A 17,113-nucleotide genomic window follows, 5' to 3' on the forward strand; every position below is an offset into this window, starting at 1 on the left:
TGTGTGTGTGTGTGTGTGTGTGTGTGTGTGTTTTTTGCAGGTGTGTTGTTCAGTATTGAGGTAACATCCACGTTTTTTGCGGTGAGGAACTATTGGAGAGGTTTCTTTGCCGCTACCTTCAGTGCCTTCATCTTCAGAGTCCTGGCTGTCTGGAACAGAGACGAAGGTGAGAGGATGGATGAGCTCATAATACTCTCAACACTCTTCATGTCAACGCTACTGAAGGTGTAAATGAAAAATTCATGAAGGTTTTATTAACCCTCCGAGAGGCTGTGCTGGATTCTTTGTTTCTTTACATTTCATGTAATAACTCAAAACATTTACTTTCAAAGTGCACTCAGATAGAATACTGCAAATTATCCACATTTAAATGCCTCAACAGGACAAAAGTTTAATTCAACAAACAACAGCAGGTCAAACTTTCCTGGAATTTATTAGAAAAACATGAACATCCAAAAGTATCTGATTAACCTGGTGTGAAACAACCCAGTTTCACTGCGTGAATATGGTTCTGGTTCATGACTTCATAGATAATAGTTTGCAGTTGTTCCATCCTGCTGGGTTCATTTTAAGCAATCAGCATGTGATGAAATCGGCCGACACTTTGCCACCTCTGGAACTACCAACTATCAACGGATCTTTTCCACCACAATATACTTTATACATCGTTTTAATGAACACCAGCAGAGTAACGAGGTGCTGAGCGTTTATTCTGCGCGCTGAGTGCCAAATATTCAGCGACTTAAAAAAATATATACAGTATATTTTTTTACAGCTCGTCACTGTCACCAGTCGTCCAATCACAGTGAAGGAGGGACAAACGCAGTTAACGACTGCGCTTGTTCCTCCTTGCGGCTGAGAAAACGCTTGCGACCGTCCCTTATGACCTTTCAAGATTGTTAGATGTGACTTTGTTCTCCTGCTGTTTTCTTTCCCGTTCTCCAGAGACCATCACGGCCCTCTTTAAAACCCGCTTCCGGCTCGACTTTCCCTTTGACCTCCAGGAGCTCCCTGCCTTCGCTGTCATCGGGTAGGTTTTCACTGGTGCCATGAAACTGTCGCTCTCCAATTCAGAGATTGCGATTATGAAATCTGTTTCAAAAACTGGGAGGAAAAAGGAAACCTAGCTATCAGATTAAACACCTGGAAAATGCCTTGAAAACAGTCGTTCTTATTAAATCAAGTTCAGACCAAAGAGTTTAAAAGAGATGAAACTGTTGCAGGAAAAGTTGCAGCAGTGTGAACTCAAACCAGCTGATGGTGTCGCTCTCAACTCAGCTTGTCAAGTCTCAAATGGGAAGTTTTAGAACGTAAGACACAATAGTTTGTGTTTTTAATTTTATTAAAGGAGACACCAATGATAGAACTCCTTGGTGTTCTCTTAAAGCACTAAAGGGCGGCTTTAAATTTGTTTTCTGTTTTTGCTGTTTCATCACGACAGAAAATGCAACTGTTGCAAGTAACTTACTGTCACTATCTTTATTCACGTTATAAGATACTATAAATCACATCAAGCAACAAAAAAAGCCCCAAAAAGCCAGCAGTTAAAACGGAAATACAGAGTCGTTGCTATGGAAATGTGACACTGTCCCGTTGCTTTGTTGTAAACCGAAAGCTTTCAGGACGTTTCAGACTGGAGAGTTTTAGTTTTTAAATCATCTCGTCATGAATCTTTCGTCTGAAGTGGCCTTAAAGGCTCATAAGTAACGGAAACAGAGTTTTGTTATTTATTTACAGCTTATAAGGCATTTTTAAATAGTCTCATTTCAATAAATAGCCAAACCAAAATGAAAGAAGTTCGGTTTGAAGAAACTTCAAATGAATTCAAACACCTTGAGTCATTGCTTCTGCCCATCTGGTTGTTCTGACAGCAATTCCCATTTATTATGACCGCCGCATAGACTTGGATATTATTCAGGAGCAGCGCACACCGTAGCTTGTGAAGGTTTAGCTTCAGGGTGGCCCGCGTGAGTCACTGAACATGGATAATTCAGCCTGCAACAGTTGCTAGCGCACTGAGGGAAGTCTTATTTTATCCTGCCGTAGCCTGAGGGATCCTGCATGGCTGTGAATGAGACCACGGGTTCCTAGAAGGAGGGAGAGCGAGGTGGTGGTGGTGGTGGTGGTGGTGGGGGTGGGGGGAGCTAGGTGCTCTCCATCCCGCCGTCATTCTCTTTCAGATGAAAGCTTGTGTGTAACTTATTCACAGGCTCCCCGAGAGAAGGAAATCCCTCTCTTCTTTATCTTTCTCTTCATCTTTCGCCTGGTTTTCTTTCTTTTATCTTTTTTTTTTTTGTGTGTGTGTGTCGGTAGGTATTAACACCCACCGATGCATCAGACTCCCCCGTACAGCACACTTAGAAGCGCCTCCAGAAAAGGCAGCAAAGCACTTTAGTCCCAGTTTTACACCGTGCGCTAGTCTGTACGTGTTTGGCCTGCGAGGAGCAGCCGGAGCGCCCGGTGCCTCCGTGTAGCTTCCATCTTCCCCTGCCGATAGCTGACAAGCAGGGAAAGTCGGTCAGTGTCTCAGTGAAGCAGGCCAGAAAGAGTTTGTCCTGCGCTGCCGAGGGCACGTCTTTGAAGAGTGGCACACTATCGTGCTAACTGCTCACACCTTCAGGCTTTAGCAGTGAGAATCACGGATACACGACCTGATTCCTCCACACAACACATGCAAACAATACAGTAAGAATTATGCACAAATGAGAGGCGATGTATTATGTATGTCCATGCTCGTGTCTATCACGGTGAGAATCTGAACATAACACCCTAATTGGTTATTTTCACAGCAGCCTCATTGTCCTGTGTTGTTTTTTTTGGCTGCAACAAATATGTTTCAGGATTTAAAAATCACTCAATTTAAAGGTGCTTTACATTTACTGCTTTATCTCCAGAATACACAACGTGTGTCCCTGAGGCCGAACAAACATGCTGAATATATACGTGTATACACACACACACACACACACACACACACACACGTTTGTCCTTGTGCTTTGTACTGGTATGGCTGGAGACACAAACAAAAGGGGTTCCCGCTGATCAAAACGTAGCTCTGCAGTGCCCCTAGTGGTAAAAAAAAAAAAAAAAAAAAAAAAAAAAAAAAACATTTCAAAGTGCCTTTAAAGATCGGGTTGGTGCTTTTGTTAGTCAACAAATCCTTTCAAATGTCCAAAACCTACTTTTAGTTCACGTCTCGGTGCCCTCCCTGCTCTGTCTCAGCCCAAGTCCTCTTGTTCATACCGAAGATGTAAACCTGTTTTTCTTTAAAAGTTTATTCATTTATTTATTTTTTTCTCTAAAGTTGCTGAATCATTTTAAAACTCCTAGTTGCTATAGTTTTGAAAAAGTTAATAAAAAAGAAGGAAATGTGGATTTGTCAGGGACTATTTTCATCTGCAGATTAACATACACGGTGCTGAATTGTTTCTGGCAGCGAGACAGTTTGTCAAAAAATAATTTACAACACATGGGCACCATATAATCCATAAAAACTTCTCTTATCTCAAATATGTATACTGTGACAATATTGTTGAAATAATTAACGTCAATGTTCACAAAGTTCAAGAATAAACTTCTGCTGCTCTTGTACATTGGGACTCAAACATATTGCATATGCCTTTTTTCAGGACTAAGTGGGTGTGGTTTCATCAGATGTGATTGACAGTGCTGGAAAGTCCACATTTGATTTAAATGTTGCCAAACTCTGATTTGAAATTCATTACATCATGTTTTCCAGCTGAACCCCACCCACCTACAGTAAAGTTATAATCTTAAAGATTTTAATTTAAATAAATGTCTTTATAGTCATTATCAATCAGTGAATGGTCCGATGATGGAACCGTTGCATCTGCAGTATAACGAACAGAACCAGCCTCGGCGTTGGTGGCGACGTTCCCTGGAAAAGTCACAAGCGGTGTTCTACGGTCAGTGACAGTTTTCCATCGCCCAGCAGGAGTTGTTGTGCCACACAGGGTCAAAGTAGCTAACGCTGACGTCACACCGTCCAAAACCACAGCTGCAATTACAGCAGGTCGCCACAGGTGCCGCCAAAGACAACAAAACGGATGTTCAGGATTGTAATTTAACAAACGATGTGAAAGGGAAGCACAAATAACCAATTCAGAAAGAGAAAATTAAATCTTTATGTCGGGCCTCAAAGTGGGAAACTGATTGAGAGAATAATCTTTCGAGCCATTTTTCATTGTGTACTTACATGGAGGGTTAACGATGAGTGTTATGGCAGCTGAATGCACAGATCTTTTTTTTTATTTGTTCATATCTTTTATTTAGTTATCGAATGATCTGCTGATTACGTTCTTCATCAAACATCAGAATAAAAATCAATCCGAGTATAATAAGGAGGATTTTATGTCATTTGATTCGTCCAAAATTTTTTTTAAAAAAAGCTGTGAATTCTTCTGTTGCAGTCAGTTTTCTTTCTGTCGACTAATTGGAAAATTGTTGCTGCTTATGCTGATTTATTTACACATGCTTAATCACTTAATTCATTAAACTATTCGTCGATCAACAGCAGAGGATTTGAATCATTTATGCTAGAAATGGAAATTAGTCAACTTGAATAGTTGCATTAAAAAGTTGAATTTTAATCTTTTGAATGTATTTAACTTTGACAACTCTGAATCTAAAGAGAATAATTTGAACTATAATTTATTAGTTTGAAACTGAATTTTAATATACTTGCAACTGAATGTTGAATTCTGAAATTAAATTAATTTGCTTTTAAACTGTATTTGATCCTCAGATAGATGATTCAAATGACTGACACAGATATCTAACCATAATTAATCATTTTATTCATTTATAAGGCAAATTGTTGCAAGACAAAAAAAAGTGATTTTAACATTGTACGCATGATGAAGCCGATAAACCTATAGGGAATAATAATCGTATGTTGAATCTCTGGTATTGATACGTAGTAGATTTATTGAACCACACGCTGCAGTTCCTCTGTGCCTCCTCTGAGGGGAGCATCAGTTTGGCTGAAACACCTTCACCCGATCGTACCCCGAATCTTGGTCGTCCTTAAAAACAGTACCCATGAACCCTCCTTCTCATCTTAACCATAAACATATATTGCATATGTAATCACAGAATCGTTCCATAGAGAGGACATTTGGTCTTTTTTTTTTTTGTTAAGAGCATAACAACAAAGGAACACCAAAAGGCATACATGCAGTGTTTTCTTCAGCTGCACTGCGGGGGCAAAGTCTCCCTCATCATCCTCTTCATTATTTATTGAAAGCTATTTGACAGAATTAATAATGCAGCAAGATAAATTTATGAGCATTAGATTGTCTGTGTCGCTGTCTGAGTCTATTCTTTCCATCCCCACCTCTCCTCTTTCTTTCCCTCTCACTGTGATGAAGAGGGCTCCCACTGAGCTTTTAAACGCATGCTTACATAAACCTCTCTTTCTGCTTTGTGTCCAACTCCCCCACACATCCCCATCTGACAGTACGCTCTCTCTCTCTCTTACTGTCTCTTAGCTGTAATTCCCTCTTCATGTTTTCCATCTAATATGTTCCTTCTTTCAGTGTACGTCTTTGTTTTTTCTCTCTGTTGTTTTTCAGTGCGCATCTTCTACATGTTTTGTTGACTTTGTCTTCTTCCTCTGTTTCTAATCTTTGTTTTTTCCTTCCTGTACACATCTTATGACTTTACTGCATCACAGCTGCTTCTATCTCTCACCTCCGCCTCCAGTGCATTAGAAACTCATTGCATTTACATTGCTTTTATTGTGACTCGATGCATTGCTTTGTTTACACTTGAACTAATTTATTCTATTCCGTTTTGATTTGATCTCACAGAATGCAGTTTGATACCAAGTGGGAAAAAAAGTGTCTGCAACTCTCTCTTCTTTGTATCTCTGCAGGATTGCCAGTGGTTTCGGTGGAGCTTTGTTCGTCTACCTGAACCGACTGATTGTGCAGTTCATCAGGAAACAGAAGGCCATCAACAGATTCCTCATGAAAAAGTAAGTTACTGAACATAAATGCAGCTGTACATGCAGTGCATTTTAGGGGGAACTATTGTACTTTGTACTACATTACATTCTCTTGAATGCAATAGTTACCTTTCTCTTTATAGTGTAAAATCACCATGAAACGTGGTCCTGATACGCTTTACGAACACAAAAAACAACAATGAAATATAGGGAATATTAAAACAAAAAAGTGCAAACAACCACATTAAAATAAAAAAAATAAAAACATAACTGTAAGCTTAATCAAAACAGTAAGTTTTAAACTGTCATAAGTCGCACCTTTCGGATAATCTTTCATTCAAAGCATGAAATATGTTGGACTGATACACATTCAACAAACTATCAGTATGATCAAGGTTAAAATCAGTTCCAACCATAACCAGCTACAAAATGACATCATTAGAAGTAAGTCAATAATACCAAGCTTACACAGTTTGGCATCAATAATATTAATGCAATAATATAATAATACACCGACATGCATTATTCAATTCTTTCAGAGGGCTTTTACTTTGATTATTTAAGCAGAAAAGTACAAATTAAAATCCAGAATTTATACTCATAAATAAGTATTTTTTTACTTCAGAGTACTTTTACTGAAATAAAACATTAAATATTTCTGCCAACAATGAATCTAAAGCCTGATTTGGATGAGCGTTCGCAGCAGTTTGCATTATGTTTATTTTTATTTCTGTTGCAAACCAGAGTCCATACAGGAGTTGAATGAACCAATCATATTCCTTGACGCACAGGTCGGCACAATGTCTCGTTAATGAACCGTGCTCGTCGTCTCCTCTGCGATTGACAGTTACACTTCCCCCCTTCTTTGCATCAGTCTGCAGGGACGTTTAAGTGTATCTTCTGAGAATGCAAGAACCCACTCTAATGTACTTTGATGTGACTGATCCTCCACTCTGCTATCACATGTTCTCATGTCAGCCTTCTCCACATTAAAACCCATTATCACTGATTCCCTGCAATGTGACTCTGCGTCACATTGGAAGTTGTTGGATTAGTGGGCAGTTATAAAGCTGACAACTCTATTTTAGGAAATTCTGTAATAACAGAAAACCTTTTATGACGTAGTTTATGTTGAAGAATAAACACTCAAGCTGGAATGATTAATCAATTTGTGGATAGCCAGAAAAATAATCAGCAATCATTTTTATTAATGATTTCATTCATTTCTCAAGCAAAAATAGTGAAAACAATAATCACGTTGTTTCCAGCTTCTCAAATGAGCTGCTCCTCTTTGTCAAATCCACATGTGGTCCTCTCTGTTGTTTTGTTGTCTTTATTTGCAGTCAGGATTCTTCTACATATAGTTTTGCATTATAACTCGCTCGCCATCTTTGTTTTGGATATTGCGATGTGACCAACTGGGAGATGTCATTCCTATCAACTTCATAATTAGTTGTTATTTCATGTCATACGTTTGTTTCAGCGAAGAGTCTATTTGCAAACGTGGTCTCACACACACAAAGGTGTACATTCATGTTCTGTAATTTCACGGTAACTTTCAACAGAGCATTGCTGTAAACAAACACAAGCTGTAGTCTTCACCTGTCCTCATAATCCCCATAAATCCAGCTACCCTGTGTAAATAAAGATTCAATTAACAACTAAACATATGCCACGACAAATGGCGTGTTATCTCACTGATTTACACTCTCAACACTGAAACTGTGTTAACATTAATGATGTATTTGATGTAATGTAATGATGAAAGTGCAGCCGGGATGTAATGATCAAGCCGTTTTTATGTCTTTTTCACTAAAACTCATTAAACCGAGTCAGACATTGATTGTTTCTGCTTTCTTTCTCCTCTCCGTCTGCCGCCTCCTTTCTCTTTGTCTCTTCTAGACGCCTGCTGTATCCAGCACTGGTCACTTTACTCATTTCTACACTAACATTTCCCCCCGGCTTTGGACAGTTTATGGCTGGAAAGGTACGTTTCTTACATCCATTATTCATATATATATATATATATATATATATACACACATATACATGATTTTTATAATTTATACACAACTATTACAGTGGTTGTGAATGAAAGCCCATGGCTGTATGGCCCATTATGTGCTGAATTAATCTGTATATGTTATGTATTTACAGCATTTTTTTTTTGCAATAGGTGTGTGCAACGTGCAGAAAGTGTTTGACAAGAAATCCCTGCTGTAGCTGTGAGCGTGTAGATTTGTGATGCATGTAAAGCATCAGCAGGCATAATCACGGTAGAATGAGACATTTTAAGCCCTATTTTATGATGTAAAACTGTCTAATCCAACAAATAGCAAAATGTTTTACGACTCAATACATCACCATTTGAATAAATATAATAAACCAGCAGAGGAAGAAGTCGACCATCGAACTGTAACATTAGCTGGCCTCATCTCTTTACATACAGTCTATAAACCTGACAAAAACAGCCCAATCAGTGAATTAGACAGTTAAAGCCGCATGACATAAATATTCAATGTCTTCCAAAATTGTCTATTCACAAAGGACACGTTAAAACGTTTTGAAGTGACACATGAATGAGCTGAAAATCCGTCTGTCTGAGCTTTTCACCAGCAATTCGCACCACACAGCCTGTAAATAAATACAAAAGAACATCACAAATATTTCTAGACGTGTGTGCACAGGACTATTTAGAAAAACACTTTCTATCAGATCTGTCAGCTGATATGATGTGTTTTTGAGCATCTTTGTGAACCTTATTTTGTTTGCCGTTATTACCGCTATGATCCTGTTTCCCAAAAAGTTTGGACACGGTCTAAGATTTTAATAAAAACAGAATGAGATGATTCGCAAATCATGTAAACCGATATTTAATTGAAAATAGACCAAAGACAAAATATCAAATGTTGAAACTGTGAAATAGTATTATTTTATGAAAAATATATGTTCATTTTTAATTTGATGCCAGCAACACATCTCAAAAAAAGTTGGAGTTGTATTATTACTTTTTAAACGTTTTTATGTAAAGCAACCACTGTGGCTGAGACAAATTCCTCCTCAGAGTTAGTAAAGTTTATACTCCTACTCCTCTGCTCTACTTCTGCTCCGTAGATTTTAAATCCCTATTTGAGAACTAAATGTGACATTTTAAATGAAGAATGTAGACTGCAGATAAACCTTCTCTGTATGTTAGCTGCATGAGTGCGTTTCACACCGACCAAACCAAAAGAAGCAGCTCATCCAACTCATTTTACTATTCTATTTTAATTAATGAAACTGCTGTGAGAACTTCATGTTCTGATTTATATGTCATACGTGCTGTTCCGTGTTGTTTTGGTCTTAATGCGGCTGCACAGAGCAGCTGAGCCATTTCAGATCATTAAATTGTTAACATAACAGCCCGATCACCATTCATGTCGGTGTGTGATTGTGTTTTTTGATACACACAGCACAGGTTCAAATGTGCCTGTGTGTGTCTGTGCGTCGTCTGTGTAGCCCCGGAGACTTGGACGAGCATACTGTCCTATTGCTCCTGGGGTGACTCGTAACCGTGTGTGACTTCTCTCCAATTTCACCCCCTTCATCTGTCTAATTATCAGAATTAGAAAAGGAATAGTCTGTGCATCCTTGGGCTATTATACACATACAGTACACACACACACACACACACACACTGTTGCTCGGTCTTGGCTCCTAATGAGAGGGTGAGTCAGGAATCTGAAGCTCTAAATCTGCCCACGCTGGCCCACTCCTCTTAAAGCTCCTCTCCGGAGGAGTGCACTGCACAGTCAAAATTCTCTACCTCAGATCTCTCTGTCTTCCACGCAAGCTCCTCAGTCATCATTTCTCTGGCAGTGGGCGACATTATCACCCCCATTGTCTGCAGCTAGTCGGCGTTTTAAACCACTGTATATGGATTTTGTCCTCTTAAATCCTGAGTGACATCTTTTAACACACCTCATCTCCCTTGTTGACACACTGTGGGGCTGTTGTATTTACATTCACCGGAAACTTAAAATTTCTGTTTTTTTCCAAGCTGATTTAGCTGAGAACAAACCTCAAAGTTTGAAAAGCTGTTGTTCAAAAACCTGTACATACTCTAGATACACCGTAGATATTCTGTAGATTCACTATAGATATACTGTAGATATATTGTAGATACACTGTAGGTATACTGTAAATATACTGTAGGTAGGTATACTGTAGGTATACTGTAGATACATTGTAAATACACTAGATATACTGTATATCTACAGTAGATACACTGTAGGTATACTGTAAATATACTGTAGATACACTGTAGATATACTGTAGGTATGCTGTAGGTATACTGTAGATAATGACTGACTCTTCACTGTGGTAAACCTTACATTTCATTTCTGCAGTGTCACCGATCGTTCTCCTGATCAATAATGTTGCTCAGACAAACATTGAGTTGGTAATCTGCACACTTTGTCCTCACTGGAACTTGCTGATGTGACACTCTGAGGACTGAACATGTGATGTCGTGTTTTACCCTCAGGGCCAGTCGTTTGTGTTTAAAGGATTTAACAAGTCAGTTCAGTTCACACACTGGAGCTCAGGGCCAAGGTCGCTCTTAGGGAATCAATACACTGACTAAACAAATAATTGGTACAAAACTGCTTGCTCATGTTAACATATGCTGATGATGTCACTTCCTGTGGTGTGTAGCTGACCCAGAAGGAGTCTCTGGTGACGTTGCTGGACAACCGGACGTGGGCCAAACAGGGCATCGCCGAGGAGTTCGACTACATCGCACACTCCCAAGCTTGGAAACACCCGCAGGTCAACGTCTTCGTCACGCTCGTCCTCTTCATCGTCATGAAGGTAGGAGAGAACAACTATGAGATGAAATTATAGATCAATTTATGACAGTAAATGTGACCGATCTGGTTACTTCCTTCCTCTGTTGTCATCAGTATAAAATATTGCAGTGTGTGTGCTGGTACAGGAGGTCAAACCCACCCAGGCAGCAGCTGCTTGTGGCTGCAGTGGTGTTAAAGATAAAGGAAGGTCACGAGGAGATTGTGAATTGAACGTGAACGTATTTTAAATGGGAGGGGTTTTCCTCTTTCATTCACCACTGGGCCTGAGCTAATGGGAAAGTATTGGAACGGAGCCCATCTCTACTTGGCACTGGTAAAGAACAAAGGGAGACCATGTTGAAAATATAAAAAACGGTTGCAAAGTGTCCTATCTGCCCCTCACTGCGTTACAACGTTATGTTCCCCGGAGGCCATTTAAAGTTTTGTATCGCTGAGTGACAGAGCTGATCGAATCCCTGTGAAAATATTCATCCCTCAGTGGATGACTTTATCTGTCCGGTTAATAAAGGTCCAACAAAAGGTGTTTGATTAAAGGAACTCAATCCAGCTTTATACACACTGTGGCTTTATCAGGATATTATCATGTGTTAAAGTAAGTTTAGGTTCGGGTTAAAGTAGCTGGTTCCACCTTGGAGTATAATTCAAATATCTCCTATCAAACCTTTGATCTCTGCACTCTCTGATTTTCTAGCGTCCGCTCACTGTCACTTTTGATGAAAAAAAACATATCACCTGTAGCAGATTAGATCAGCTGTTTCTAACTCACCTAAAGCTTTCTACAGACCTGTGTGTATGTGCTCGGTCAAAAACTGTGAGTGAAGGAAAGAAACCCCAACAACCATGTTAAGTCTGTAATGGTTAGAAATGCAGTGGACTCACCTCCAGACTACCTTGTGAAAAATACGGCGTAATATTACAGCGTGCTTCACCTGTGATTCCATCGTCAGCGACATATAATCATTTCCTCTTCTTTCTGCTGCTCATATGTTTTTTTTGTTTTCTCAACCAACAAAAGCCGATTACAGATCCTGGAGGTGAAGTTGGAACTTACAGTCGTTGAAAGCTAAACCTTATTGTGTAATAATGATGAATTGCATAAACATTTTAAATGAACATAAACTATAACATACAGTTGCAGTTGAATTTATTGGTACCCTGAACAGTTCATTGAAAAATGCTTCATTCCTCCTGAAAAGTAATGAATTTGAATGTTTACCTACAGCCTTTAGTATTTCATAGTGTAAAGCAAAGAAAGTGTGTAAAAAGATATACGATTGCCTCTTTTACAAATATTATTCTAAAATGACCGGTACCCCCAGAAAAAAAAAAAAAAGAGAAATAATTGGTATCTGTTTGGTATCATTTGTTTTGTGCCCCAAGCTGAGCATGGATCAGAAGAAGCAAAGTAGAAAGTTGTCTGAGAATATCAGAAAGGAAATCATGAAATGCTAAATGTGAAGGGTATAAGACCGTCTGCAGGCAGCTTGATGTTCCTGTGACTGCGGTTTCAAATATTACGAACAAATTTAAGGTCCATCGGACTGAAGTCAAACTGTCTGGATGCAGCTGCAAGAGGAAAATTCTAAAGCCTTTGGATCCCGGCTGTTTTGCTGAAGTAAGAGCCATGAGGGAGAGTCGGATACGCAGTGAAAGTATCTGAACTCTCCTGGGTCTCAGTGGGGGAGCAGCATACAGCGGGTGATAGAAAGTATTGGAACCGAGTCGCTACACTCTTGGCCCGTGTGGAAAAAAACAACAACAATACTATATATTCGTCTTTGTGCGATGAGAGAAAATGCCAGTGCCTCGCCTCTCATCCTCCTGATGGCCTGTGTAACGAGAGGTGTTGCTGTTGTGGTGTGAGGCTGCTGGAGCAAAGTGCTGCTTGTGTTGTGGTTAGATTGGCTTTTTTCTTGGCTTTTTTTTTATGTAACCTTTACTTATTTGGGCTGTTCAGCTGAAATGAAATGTCCTTTCGCCAAACAAAAAAAGCAAAGGTTGTAAATCTCCCCTTTCTGCATCAAGTGCTGAGTGTGTATGTGTGAGTGTGTGGCTGAGTAAAGTACACAAAGAGCCCTGTGAAAGTGTGAGTGGGCGCAGAGTAGAGTGGGTTGGGTTGTGTGTGCAGGGGAGAGCATGCAGGCAGGGTTTGGGGGAGTTATTTAGAAATCTGTTTTTTTGTTACTGTACTTGACATTTATAATGCGTTTATCCACAGTAAAGCTACTCTCATATGAAAAGCAGTTTGATCAACTAAAGCCGCATAAAATATGAAGGTTAAAAGTTGTGGGGGGGGGGGGGGGGAATCTGATATATATTTTCAAACCCACATAACATGAAATCATTAATACTAAAATCCGGTCAGGAAAATGTGAGCAAATTATTTACCCGTCTGGTATGAGAAGCAGCAGCCAACAGTGACGTCACTCGTTGGTTTGGGCTCATTCTGAAGCCTCAAGTTTGGCATTTTGGCCGTCGCCTTCTTGCCGGAAATGACTATATTTGGGCAAGCTAAGGAGGAGCGAGCGGATGATCTGACTCTGTCTGATTAGGACACTTAGCCCCGCCCACTGATTGCAAGAACCTGACTGCACCACAGGCCTGTAAGTCAAACAGACACGCACTTAAACATATCGCTTTTTGAGGCCTAGTATGTATGAGAGAAGTTAAATAGGAGTCAATGGAGCCAAAGCTTTTTTGGCGCCAGCCCCTAGTGGCCCTTAGTGGTATTGCACTTTAAGGCACTTCCACATTGGCTTCACTTGTCAGACCCGGAAGCTACGTCCACTTTAATATACAGTCTATGTGTATGAGCAGTTTGTTATTGTTATTGTCATTGTTATTGTTGCTCTGACCAAATTCCTTTGATGATATCTGGTATCAAAAAAATGCCTTGACATTGGGAACCAAAATTCGATGCTTCGGCTACATCCCCACTAAATTGTTTTCATTTAAAAACACATTGTTTTTGCAACATTTGCACAGTAGTATGTCAAAGCATTTTCCATATGTTGGCTCTACTTGAACGGCCCGCCCACATCGATAAAAATCATTCAGATTCAACTTGAGTAAATCTGACATTAAGCACCTTATTTCACTCTTTTCAAACCAATTTTTGTCCACATATCTGTCTGCGTCGTGTGCACTACAGTAACTTTAGGCTTCTGATAAGTCGTGAAACGGTTGGTGCATTGGTTACTTTTGTGATGTGCTTTCTTGCAGTGCCTTTTTTAATTTATTCCACCACTAGGGGTCACTACAAATAGGCCCTTCATTTCAAACCAAATTTATTTAATAAAGTAAACAAGAGCTATATGTGTCCCTTTTTTTCCTGCCAAAGTAATTCACATTGCACTGTTTATACATTAGACTTAAAAAAAAAAAGAAAAACAGCTAAGCAGAACTGCAGCCATGCAAAACGTGGTGACAAACACACAGTCAGGTATCCAACGCTGACCAAAGGCTCCAATGTCAAAGTTATGTAAGCACAGACACTGATGATGTGACTGTGTACTGCAGCAACGGCAGAAACTGACTCACTGTCTTTGTTTCTCTGCAGTACAATAGAGAACGTCTCCCTCAGCCTTTTGTCTTTCACCGAATTTCAAAGAAAAAAAGAAACTGTCAAATAGCAATTTTCATTACGTTAGAAAGCGAGTTCGACCGCATCAACTTTTCTTGATGAAAGCCAGCCATCCGTTCTCTCATTGCCGTGCATGTGCGTGTGTCATCCCTCCTTCTGTCCTGCAGCGAAATTGTTTCATTTGCTTTCAGCGTCATTCCTTTCCATCCCATGTGTGTGCTTGTCTTCTGTGCATGTATGGGGTTACTAAAAACAGATGTAGCATTTCCTGTAGGTGACATATACTGTAGGTGAGGTACACACACACACACACACACACACACACACACACACACACACACACACACACACACACACACACACACACACACTTACTTTCCTAACTTTAATCACACACCTTCACAAAGCAGCTTTCAGCATCTATCTGTGGGCATGCACTGACTCACATCCTCTCTTTCGCTCACTCTCTCACACACACATACGCACACATACACACATACACACACACACATACACACACATACACAGCATTCAAAGTGAGGCTGTAATGGCTCTGTCAAATAACAGCCTTTGGTTTTTCCTGGATTCAGCCTGGTGATTTTCAAAGGGGAGATTGCTCTCTCTCGCTCTCCTTCTTGGTAATGAATGGTTCTTTTATTCGTCTTGGCAGCCATCTTGTCTCGTTGCTCCTTTTCATGTCGAAAGCTTCAGGAAGACTCTTCTTCCAGCTGCTCAGATTTTGAGAAGGAAGGCGCGTGAAGTGTCCAGTGTCAGGAAGTCGGCGTCAGCAGGTCACCGAATGAAGCTGCTGTAAATACTTTAATTACACTTTTTGTTTTACAGTACACAAAATGTATCCTGGCTGAAGTTGTGCACCTGTTATGAAGAAGAGGAGGGTTTAATGTGGTGCTCAGAAAGTATTGTCGCTTTTCAGCACACCTGAAATCACACCCACAAACCTGTAGAGTAACCTGACATGCTTAGTAGTTAAATGCTATTTTTAAAGGTGTGCAATTATGCACATCATCAGCTCTCAGGGAGAAATTGGTTTATAAATACAGGTGTGTGTGTGTGTGTGTGTGTGTGTGTGTGTGTGTGTGTGTGTCCTCCAGCCTGTGCAAGACCTCTGTTATCTGTGTGTGTCCGTCAGAGTGACACAGAGCTGGCGGGACTGTAATTGGAGTGGGAGTAGAAGAAGGGCCCCTGAGGGTCCCCTGAGGCCCTCGGGCGATAGACTGTCCTCTGAATGTGACACACACACACATAAACACAGAAGGCTCCCAGATGACTGACAAATTAAATAGAGTACAAATGTTCTGGATAGTGCGTCATAACTGATACCCTTGGAAAGAGTATCCTTCACTTCTCCCTTCTGCCTCACTTATGTTGTTTTCTCTCTGTTTGTTTAAATAACAATAAATCACAATGTATCACGGTGTAGGGTGCACGAAGTCCGTGTGTGTGTGTGTGTGTGTGTGTGTGTGTGTGTGTGTGTGTGTGTGAAGGTGTGTACATTTAAAACTATCTTTATGAAGACCAGTTTGAGACCTTTGGAGTGAGGACATTTTGGAAGGGTGAGGACATTTTGGCTGGTCCTTGCCTTTTCACACGCCTTCAAAAAGGCTTCTTAGGATTCAAACTTGGTTTAAGGGTTAAGAGTTAGAGGTTGGTTTAAAGCTTAAGGGTTAAGACTTGGTTTAAGGTTAAGAGTTAGAAGTTGGTTTAGAGGTTAAGGTTCGGACTAGGTTTGGGTTTGGATTGGGGTTAGGCACTGCCTTGTGGTGATTAAAGTTAGGGTAAGGGACTAGGGAATGAATTATGTCCATGAATGTCCTCACAAAGATAGCTAAACAAACATTTGTATGTGCGAACCTGTGCCTGTGTTTTAAGAGTAATAAGAAGTAAATAAAACGTTTTGCATCTTCTTTAGCGTCAGCTGAACATATTAGCATATCTGACTAACTTACACTAATAACCTAAAGCATGTTTATCTCCAACAACGAAGAGCATTTCAAAACTTTTAAAGGAGATTTCTTTGCAAAAGAACAACACCAGTGTGGTATTTTTCTGCTGTGTGGCAGTCAGCCCTGATCTGACTGTATGCGAGTGTCGGCTAACATTAGCGGCTGCCTCTTGCTCTGTTTTCATTTCGGCAAATGTACACTCCAGCACCCCAGCCTCACTTATCCAACTCTTCTTCATTCAGTTTGTCACACATTTAGTAGCTCTGACCCCCAAAGCCTTTTGTCTCTGTGAAAGTGAAACAAACAGTTGAAAATATAAAGCGTCAAAACAGGGTTTTGTTAGAATAATGTTTTCCTGTCATGCCTAAAATACTAGCACAGTGTCTTTATTTTATATTTTCTATGTTTATAATCAAATGTTGAGGAACTAAGAAGATGCAGCTTCAGCTTTCTTGTAGTAGCATGATATAGATGTAGTTATTAAGTAATAAGCAGTAAAGTAAGAAAACCCTTTTTACTGCCTCATGCTTTCCAAACAGTCAGCCAGAAACAGTGTTTTTAACCACCTTATGGAGCTGTAGTTATCTGAGCCTACTGAAATCTGCTTGGTTTGTTTCAGCCTGTAAAACTGACAGTCACAATGTTGTCTATCTCTGTCCCAAAGGTAAATCTGCCAACATTAAATGTTATTCTTTGTCTTTCAGCTGGTAAAATATCCTTTGCCAGAAATGTCTCCCCTGAGAGCCAA

At 39.9% G+C, this 17,113-nt stretch overlaps 1 protein-coding gene across 5 annotated transcripts in view; it reads left to right on the forward strand.

Annotated features, from left to right (window-relative positions):
- LOC138197005 (chloride channel protein 2-like) overlaps positions 1-17,113 on the forward strand; it is a 156,665-nt gene that overhangs the window by 89,624 nt on the left and 49,928 nt on the right. For all 5 annotated transcript variants that reach the window (XM_069147441.1, XM_069147443.1, XM_069147442.1 and 2 more), the window contains 5 exons: positions 41-166; positions 946-1,030; positions 5,897-5,998; positions 7,871-7,955; positions 10,664-10,819. In XM_069147441.1, coding sequence (XP_069003542.1) covers positions 41-166; positions 946-1,030; positions 5,897-5,998; positions 7,871-7,955; positions 10,664-10,819 — 554 coding nt within the window. The remainder of the gene's footprint in view (positions 1-40; positions 167-945; positions 1,031-5,896; positions 5,999-7,870; positions 7,956-10,663; positions 10,820-17,113) is intronic.

Source organism: Embiotoca jacksoni, unplaced genomic scaffold (assembly GCF_022577435.1).
Source record: "Embiotoca jacksoni isolate LCO1_2020_lvr unplaced genomic scaffold, fEmbJac1.0.p SCAF_14, whole genome shotgun sequence".
Taxonomy (NCBI): domain Eukaryota; kingdom Metazoa; phylum Chordata; class Actinopteri; family Embiotocidae; genus Embiotoca; species Embiotoca jacksoni.